Here is a 9,623-nt window from a genome sequence, read left to right on the forward strand (position 1 = left end):
AGCCAAGTCTATTCTTATTTTTGTTCTTTGGAGATTGATCATCTCGATCGGTCTTTATCATTGAAATTAGCGGTCGACTCGAATAGACCGTATCATTCTCCAATGGCACTCACCCTACATCTACGCCAAGTCCACAACAAGGGCCATTTAAGAACATTATATTGATCAGATATGTAAGAATAAGAATGAAATATATACTCCTATTATTTTATAGTTTGGTAATTAAAAGATAAAAAATAACGTGTTAAAATGTAGTATTACATAGATTGCAAATGCAAAAAATAAACTAGGATACGTAATGAAATTGGAATCCCCGGAAGCAGAAGCAAGATGGGCATACAATTGTAACAACGCATCCAGTGAATCTTCACTCACGTTGCTGGCCTTTACTTTTAGGCTTGCGCTGAAAATACATCATCGTTGAAAAAAGTCAGTGAACGTACTCATATATGTGTAAAATGATCCATAAACTATACACCAGGTGTTATAATATACAGTAGCATATAACATATCCGTGTTATACTTGTTAAAAAAGTTTCTAATAATATTCACTGTACTCAATATTTTTTTGTATCAAGTTAAGTGATTAAATGATGAAATATTTTATTTATTTTTTTTAGAAAAACTATAATGATTTTTTTTATTGGGTTTAGAATCACTACAGATATACGTATTAGTTTATCATTTATAAAATTAACAATGTCAAAAAAAAAAAAAAAAAATATGTATTAATTTTTATAAGTCAAATAGTTGAAAATCACTAACGGAGATTGAAAATACCCAAACGATCATTTTCTACGTACACACGTGTTTTCAGGTGAAAACCCGAACCGCATTACATTTAAATTCCTTATGTTACAATACTTTTTCATTTTCAGTTGCTTATTCATTTTTTCTTTACATTATCGTTCACTAAAAGAAATACTTTCTTCATTTCATATTTATTGTTATCAGACAAAAAAACACAATTCAAAAAAATGTTATAAAAATATTGTGTTTATTTTTTTTCTATTTATGGATGGATTTGAACTATAAAAGGGAGTCCGTACTAATAGAACTCAATAAATGCAAAAACTTAATGGACCGAACGGAGTACAATATAAGATAGTGACAACTTTTTGTAACTTATATTCAATATTTAATTGTTTTGGTGGTATATTATCAAATTTGGCATTTACTTTAAGCTTAAAAAAGGGGATACGTCGTCTCAATTTAAATGCCATTTTAACGACGTTGTTTAAGAAATGTGAGTGTTAGACTTACATTCGACGTAAATTTAACTATAATTATTTTTTGACAAATAAACCAATAAAAGTGGCAAATGAGGATAAAATGAAATATTTATTGACTTTTTTTTATATATATCAATTTAAGTTTTTTTTTGAACAAAATAAAATTGTAATGTGTACAGTAAAAATGAAAAATAAAATCTATTTTTTTGGAGATAGTTTTAACAAAATAGAAGTGCGTGCTTACCTTCGGAACGAAGGGCAGAATACAATGGTGTATTCAGTAGCATCCGTACACGTAAACGTACTAGTTGCATCATCATACGCGTAGCTATATGACTTTGGACATGCTAATTTAAACAGTTGCGAGTAACTACTTGGCCTACAAGCTGCAGGCGAATCGAAGGCACCCTTACAACAATATTCGGGTGAACCGAACATTTCACACGCACTTCTGCACCCTGAACCATCAGCCACTCTAAGCTCATTTGGACACCTTCGGTTCAAGTCATCAACACAACCTGTAACACCACAATTACCTGTCCCACCACTTACCTCCACAATCATCTGAATATTATAACCATCAACAAGGCTGACGTCATAAAAATCTTGTGTACCCACACCAGATCCAAGTGTCAACTCTGCTAGTGTTGCTGGTGGGGCCGCTCCGTTTCCATTGCATTCAAGGGTTCCTGACCCGCAATCACCAGTTTTGCATGACCATTGACCCGAACCGTCAAAGTTGCAACCAGTTCTACCCCAGAACCGGCCTGACCAACCTGGTGGAGCTTGTAAGGAACGCGATCGACCCTTGTGGAGTTCGAATCCTGTGGTGTCAAGAGCAGGAGTGCCTAGTATTCCAGGCCACACTGTGTAGTGACATTTATTCGAAAAAGTAAAAGTAGTCCCAAAAGCTCCTGTAACAATTAATAAGCAATTAATTATATATTGACAATACATAAGTTTCAGATGGATATGTATCAAGCTTTTTTCAATAACTTTTGACACAGATGAATATGTATCAAACTACTTTCAATAACTTTTGACGATAGAAACCTTTAACGTCATATTAAAATCAAATACTTTTTTTATAGATTATCGTTAATTCATTTAAAATAGCAGTTAGTTATTAATTTTATCGTGGCGGTTATTTGAGTATACAATTGTTTTATACGTGTTAACGCGACAACCCTGAAGTTGTCATTAGAAATTTCTAAAATTTAAGCGTTTCCCAAATAGTAACAAACAGGCGGAACATGAACATTTGTATTTTAACATAAGTCTAATGGTACGTTATTAGTAAAAATACGGTATTAAATTACCGTTGAGAACGAAGAATAAGAGAAACTTAAGAAGTAAATCGTAGTGAGCCATAAGAGGAAAATATGAATTTTTAAATTGGTAACTGAACATCCAAACTGAATAGATTAGCCTGAAGAAGAAGAAGAAAACAGGTGATAAAAGAAAGTATGTTGTGTAGGGGTGTTATTAGAGGGTATGATAATAGAAGAATATATAGATCAAAAGCAAGCAATGAGGAGGAGACTACGTTGACAGTTGCAGTATGATGATTACATGCTGATACGATGCAGTGCGTTAGTGATGTGGAACGTCGCTTTTTATCTTCATTTCTATTTGGAGATAAACTTGTGACTATACTATAAGTTTTTTATAACATTTTATTAGTTATATATGTGAATATATAGCATTGCATTCGCTATTACATTCTGTTTTTATATCATTGCCGATTGCCGACTTTGATATAGGCTGTGTTGTAAATTTTATTCTATTTGAAATCTAAATAGCGAGAATTGTACGTGTAATTAGGGCTTGTAATTAAAGTGGAGGTGATATCATGGTTTCGATCACCTCTGATTTAAGTGGACGTGTAATTGGGCTCTGTTAATCGAGTTAACAACATCGCTGATTTATTGACAATTTGACTGTTGCTTAAAGATTAAATTGAACTTCAACCAGGTTTAAAATTCATGGAAATTTAATTTTACCATTTTCAAAATTTAAGTGGACATCTCACACTTTTCTTAAACCTACTTATTTGCCGGAAGTCCTTTCGAAAGCAATATTTCAAACCATGGAAGAAATTTTTTTTTGTAGTAGTTTTTTACAACAAAGTCTAGTATAACCGGCTTTCCAAGGCCGGTTTCTCCATAAAGCGAATCCAGTCAACAAAAACATGCACTTTTCGTATGAAAAATTTTGACTCTAGAAACCGGCATTCCCAAGGCCGGTTTCTGTACTTTTCCCGACCCTTTTGAAACCGGCCTTACCAAGCCGGTTTCCCTTCAATTATTTGACTGTTACCATTTACTGTTTTTATCAAGCTTTTACTGGTAACTTTTACTATTATCTATTACATTATCTAACTCGAATTCAATTATCATTAATAACCCAACTGCATTTCAAATACACTAAATTGAGCTTTATTTATACATCAACAAAATCAATACATTTAAACATCATAGAATCCTAATCTCACAACATTAGATGTCAATATTTCTCCCTTTATGGTTCATTTTATTTGGGGTGACAGAATTACATTTCAAAATTGTAATATCCTCATACTGGACTTAGATGTTAGATGACTTTGTTACCCTAAGGCATAATTGTGTGATTAATTATGCTTTAATTTTAATTAAATATTTAATGTTATTTTATTATTTAGTTAAGACCAGTATGTGACAAGGGTCACAGAAAAAGTTCGTTTATTTAATTTAGACTTCGTTAGAGTTGTCAAATTAAGTACGAAAGATATCAAATTTCTGATAAATACCCGTGTGTTGTGGGGTATGAGATTTTAACACCAATTTAGTGTACAGTGCTGCCTTTTTACTTCCACTTTCTCGATCTCTCTAGAAATCTCACCAAACACCCCGTTCTATCTTCATCCTCACCATCTCAAACCCTAAAACCATTTGATCTCAAATTGAAGCCAAATTTTAATGTCAAATCGTTCCTTGTGTTGTTGTGATTCTAACAAGTTAAGATTTATATGATTTCGTGATCAAATCAGTGTCAAAATGGGTGTTTTAGTTAAGTTTTATAAAAGTGGGTTTTGATGTCAAAATTGGTACAATATGTTGTTGTTTGTGCTTAAATCTTGTGGGTTTATGTCCTAAAAGGTTTAGTGTACAAGATGTGTTCAGTTTTGAGGTCAAAAACGAGTCAACATCGAGATTTGGTGGTTTTTGGATGAAACCCGTAGCTGAGTTCATCTCCTTCTGCAGATGAACACGGTCGGCCGAGTGTCTCCTGACACTCGACCAACAGTCTCGACGATCGACCGCGTGCGTAAGACCATCAATCGAGTGTGTCTGGAAGTGACCATCGATCGAAGGGGTAGACACTCGGTCAAGTGTGTGGACGGTCTACCGACTGTCTCTGACTGTCGACCGAGGGTCTTTGGAAGCTAAATTTTTTACTAATTGTTGATGTCTAGTTGTTATGCTGTCCGTGTGTTTAATTTTGATTAGAACACTATACTAACTTGATAAGCCTTATGCTCAGGTGATAAGAATAAGAAAGCAGCTCAGTGATAGATTATCTGAGCTAGTTGCTGGTATTTGGTGAGTGGGTCTATCTCCGGATAGAGTATCAAGTAGCTGACACGCTACTAGTTCAGAATCTTTATTATTATGTTTGTTTATTATAGCAATGCTTAGTATGATTGCCATGTGTATTTAGATATTGTCATGTTAATTAGGGCGATTGCATGACTGATTATCTGTGATTATATACAAAACAGCTGTAGTGCCCCGTCCTAAACCATCTGGACGAATACATTACATTTGGTTACATCGCGAGGTACTTGACCTCTATATGATACATTTTACAAACACTGCATTCGTTTTAAAAGACAAACCTTCATTACATCGAAAGTTGACGGCATGCATACCATTTCATAATATAACCAACTATAATTGACTTAATAATAATCTTGATGAACTCAACGACTCGAATGCAACGTCTTTTGAAATATGTCATGAATGATTCCAAGTAATATCTCTAAAATGAGCAAATGCATAGCGGAAGATTTCTTCCATACCTGAGAATAAACATGCTTTAAAGTGTCAACCAAAAGGTTGGTGAGTTCATTAGTTTATCGTAATCAATCATTTCCATAATTTTAATAGACCACAAGATTTCATTTATTCAATAATCATACACTCGCAAGTGTTTAAAATTCATTCATATGGATTGAACACCTGGTAACCGACATTAACATCATGCATATAGAATATCCCCAAAACAGAAATCCATCTGTATAATATAAACTCGAAGTACTAAAGCATACCATTTTCCAGTATGGGGGTAGTTAGTACCCGTAGATCTACCTTTAGGATTCGCGTCATTTAGGGTGTCTGTTCCCTAATTCTTAGGTTACCAAGCTAAAAGGGGTGATATTCGATTCGATAATCCAACCATAGAATGTAGTTTCGATTACTTGTGTTTATTTCGTAAAACATTTATAAAAGCAGCGCATGTATTCTCAGTCCCAAAAATATATATTGCAAAAGCATTTAAAAAGGGAGCAAATGAAACTCACGCATATAAATATTGTAAAACAGTTAATAAAGCATTTGCATGTATTCTCAGCCCAAAAATGTAAAGGGAAAAAAAGCAAACGAAACTCACAATACAATATTTTGTAGTAAAAATATTCATACGACGATACTGAACAATGCAGGGTTGGCCTCGGATTCACGAACCTATATCAATTGTATATCTATTAAAACATATAATGGAGATCACATAATTTCATTTATATATATATATTATTGATATATTTGTATTTATATAGAATTTATACTAAATTCCATTTAAAACGTTTACTTATATTATATCTTAGATTATATGTTATTTTTATATTTATTTTGTATATATTTTTAAAATGATTAATATCTATACTTTTAGTTATATTATCATGTATATATATTCCGTATTATATTTAAAAATCAATAGTTTGTTATGTGTAAATATTTATCTATATAATGTTAATATATAGTTATATGAAATATCAATATCGTTATAGTATAAATACATTTTGTATACAAAATATTTAGTTGTTAAAATGATAGTTTTGATATGAATGAGTTACTAATAATAATCACTTTATTAATAATGATAATACTATTAATAATAATGATATTGTTAATAATGATAATAATAATACTAATAATTATAAAAATGATACTAATTAAAAATAATAATAATAATTTTATTGTTTTCATATTAATGATAATAATAATAATCCTAAACAAGTTAATAATAATAATAATGATTATATTACTTATAACTTTGTTTGTAATACTAATTATAATACTAGTAATTCTAATAAAAACAATAATCATAATAATAGCAACAACAACAACAGCAACAACAACAACAACAACAACAACAACAAAACAACAACAACAACAACAACAACAACAACAACAACAACAACAACAACAACAACAACAACAACAACAATAATAATAATAATAATAATAATAATAATAATAATAATAATAATAATAATAATAATAATAATAATAATAATAATAATAATAATAATAATAATAATGGAAATGGGAAGAAAAGGTATACCCTAAAAAGAGAAATGCACCAAACGGGACTCGAACCGAAGACCTCTCGCTCACCAGCACCAACACTTAACCATCGAGTTGTTTCGGTTTTTCTGAATTAATACCCACTTTTATATCTATAACCCGTATTATCATCTACTTCTATTTTTCATCTTAATATCAAAAATCAAATCGAGCAGACTCAAAATCCAACTTAAGAGCAATTTAGCCAATTGAATTGGAATGTAAAATTTGAAGCAGAAACGTGTAGATATAGTTAAATCATTAGAACAGGAAAAAAAAAACGATAGTAGTAGCTTCAAAGACACGATGAACACTTTTAAACTCAAACCTCAATCTCAAAATTTCGAATGTTTTAGAACATGATTCCTAAATGAAATAAGTCTAAATCCATTCACAGAAACTTTATGGAACATCAATTTAACTTAAAACACAAAGACGAATCCAAATTTTGATGAAAAACAGACGGTTGACTTTTATTTTTGTAAACTTTGACTCACAAATTCTCGATAAATATGATGAATTGAAACCTTGAATTTTGCAGAAAGATCGTTTACAGCATTTCTAATAAGACCACATTTATACATTTTTGAATTGTATTCGATTTCGAGGAGTTTGATAAAAAAAACACATGAACATAGTAGCGACTATATTTTCTTGATATTTTTCTGCTTAAATCCCATAATTAAAAGCTGTTTTATATATTGTGTAATTGATATAGGTAGTGTTAGGTCGAAGGGTTTTGTTATCAACTGAATTTATTCTATTTATGTACTCCTAGCAGTCGACAGATTATACAGGAAACAAATAAAATAAAAAAATAAAAAATAAAATGTAAAGTTTGATCGTGAATGCTAATTGAATTTGTATTGATCGATTTTGTCATGTAAACAAATTCAGAGACAAGAAATAGAATCCAATAAAGCTTTGAAAGTGATACGTAACATATTTCAATAATTCTATAAATTTCACCATTAATTAAAACTACTAAATAATAAATATAATATATTATATTAATAATAATAATATCAAAATAATAATTAATAATAATAGATATAATGATAAAAGTATTAAAGATAATGATAATAATCATTTTAAATAAAAGTGATAATTTTTAGTGATAATAATAGTAATAAGAGTAATAATAATAATAATTTATAATAATAAACAATAATGATACTACATATTATAAAAATGTTCATAAAAAATAATATGATGGTGTCTTTAATAATAATATCTATTGATAATACAATTAATGTTTAAAACATAACAAGTTACATGTTTTAATTTTTATATCTATGTATTATATAATGTTAATAGTGCAAATATTAATATTAACATTGATAATAATAATGAAAGTAAAAAATTTATATTACAACAACTATATTCTTATCTTGTAATTACTTTTAATATATTAGTATTATAATTTATTATCTATGTAATTAATAATTATATTATATTATATATTATATGATGACATTTATTGAGTATTGATTATTTATATATTATAATATAATAATTATGAATAGAAGTCATATATATATATATATATATATATATATATATATATATATATATATATATATATATATATATTCATATATAGATAATAACGTTAATATTTTGCATATTATTTTACATATTTGATTCTAATATTTAACTTGTATTTTATTATTTCAAATTATGATATATATTTATATATATATATATATATATATATATATATATATATATATATATATATATATATATATATATATATATATATACAAATAATTATTCGTGAATCGTCGAGAATTGTCAAAGGGTAAATGAATACATGAACACTGTTCAAAATTTTGAGACTCAACATTAAAGACTTTGCTTATCGTGTCGAACTTATATAAATATTAAGTTTAAATTTGATCGAAAATTTCCGGGTCGTCACAGTACCTACCCGTTAAAGAAATTTCGTCCCGAAATTTTATCGAGGTCGTAATGGCTAACAATAAAAATGTTTTTATGACGATTATGAGTTTGATAAATGAAATGCCCCGTTCATATACAATATAAATGATTCACAATAGTTGATTACATCGCGAGGTAATTGACCTCTATATGATACATTTTACAAACAATTCATTCGTTTTTAAAAGACAAACTTTCATTTACATCAAAAGTTGACCGCATGCATACTATTTCATAATACCTCCAACTATAATTGAGTTAACAATAATCTTGACGAACTCGACGACTCGAATGCAACGTCTTTTGAAATATATCATGAATGACTCAAAGTAATATCTCTAATATGAGCAAATGCACAGCGGAAGATTTCTTTCATACCTGAGAATAAACATGCTTTCAAGTGTCAACCAAAAGGTTGATGAGTTCATAGGTTTATAATAAAATAATAAAATTCATCATTTTAATAGACCACAAGATTTAAATCCTGCATGGTACAAATGGGCCCGAATCCTATACCCACCTATAATGTACATGCGATATCTTTTAAATACAGTACACCTTTCTCGTGTACAAAATCATCTTTCATAAATCTTAGTAACCGTACACATATCTTGTGCACAAAAATAACATACACATAACATGTGTATAAAATCATTCTCTCGATACATAACATTCACTTTTCATTGCTTTCATAACTTGGCTTGGTAACTGACCTTAACATATAATGCGCATAATAACATCCCCAAAATAGAACATCTCGTCTGTATAATAATCATATAAACTTCGAAGTACTAAACACCACGCCCACTAGCCCTTCCGTCTAGTGAACATTCTGGGTGGG

The 9,623-nt window shown here is 29.5% G+C and overlaps 1 protein-coding gene across 1 annotated transcript; it reads right to left on the bottom strand.

Moving 5' to 3' along the window:
- Window positions 1-200: 200 nt before the first annotated feature.
- Window positions 201-2,698, bottom strand: LOC139865717 (thaumatin-like protein 1). Its single transcript, XM_071853794.1, has 3 exons — window positions 2,552-2,698; window positions 1,477-2,146; window positions 201-403 (listed from the first exon to the last, which is right to left on the bottom strand). Exons 1-3 carry the CDS (start codon window positions 2,640-2,642, stop codon window positions 223-225), a joined length of 942 nt encoding a protein of 313 aa, XP_071709895.1. The 5' UTR covers window positions 2,643-2,698; the 3' UTR covers window positions 201-222.
- Window positions 2,699-9,623: the final 6,925 nt, after the last annotated feature.

The sequence above is a fragment of the Rutidosis leptorrhynchoides genome, chromosome 9 (assembly GCF_046630445.1).
Source record: "Rutidosis leptorrhynchoides isolate AG116_Rl617_1_P2 chromosome 9, CSIRO_AGI_Rlap_v1, whole genome shotgun sequence".
NCBI classification, from domain to species: domain Eukaryota; kingdom Viridiplantae; phylum Streptophyta; class Magnoliopsida; order Asterales; family Asteraceae; genus Rutidosis; species Rutidosis leptorrhynchoides.

Bases quoted from the DNA above. Each gene is read 5' to 3' on its own strand.
- LOC139865717 (XM_071853794.1), bottom strand. From the start codon at position 2,642: ATGTTCAGTTACCAATTTAAAAATTCATATTTTCCTCTTATGGCTCAC. The intron at 2,147-2,551 runs GTAATTTAATAC...TAATTGTTACAG, and splicing joins CTTATTCTTCGTTCTCAACG to GAGCTTTTGGGACTACTTTT. The intron at 404-1,476 runs GTAAGCACGCAC...ATGTATTTTCAG, and splicing joins TTCTGCCCTTCGTTCCGAAG to CGCAAGCCTAAAAGTAAAGG.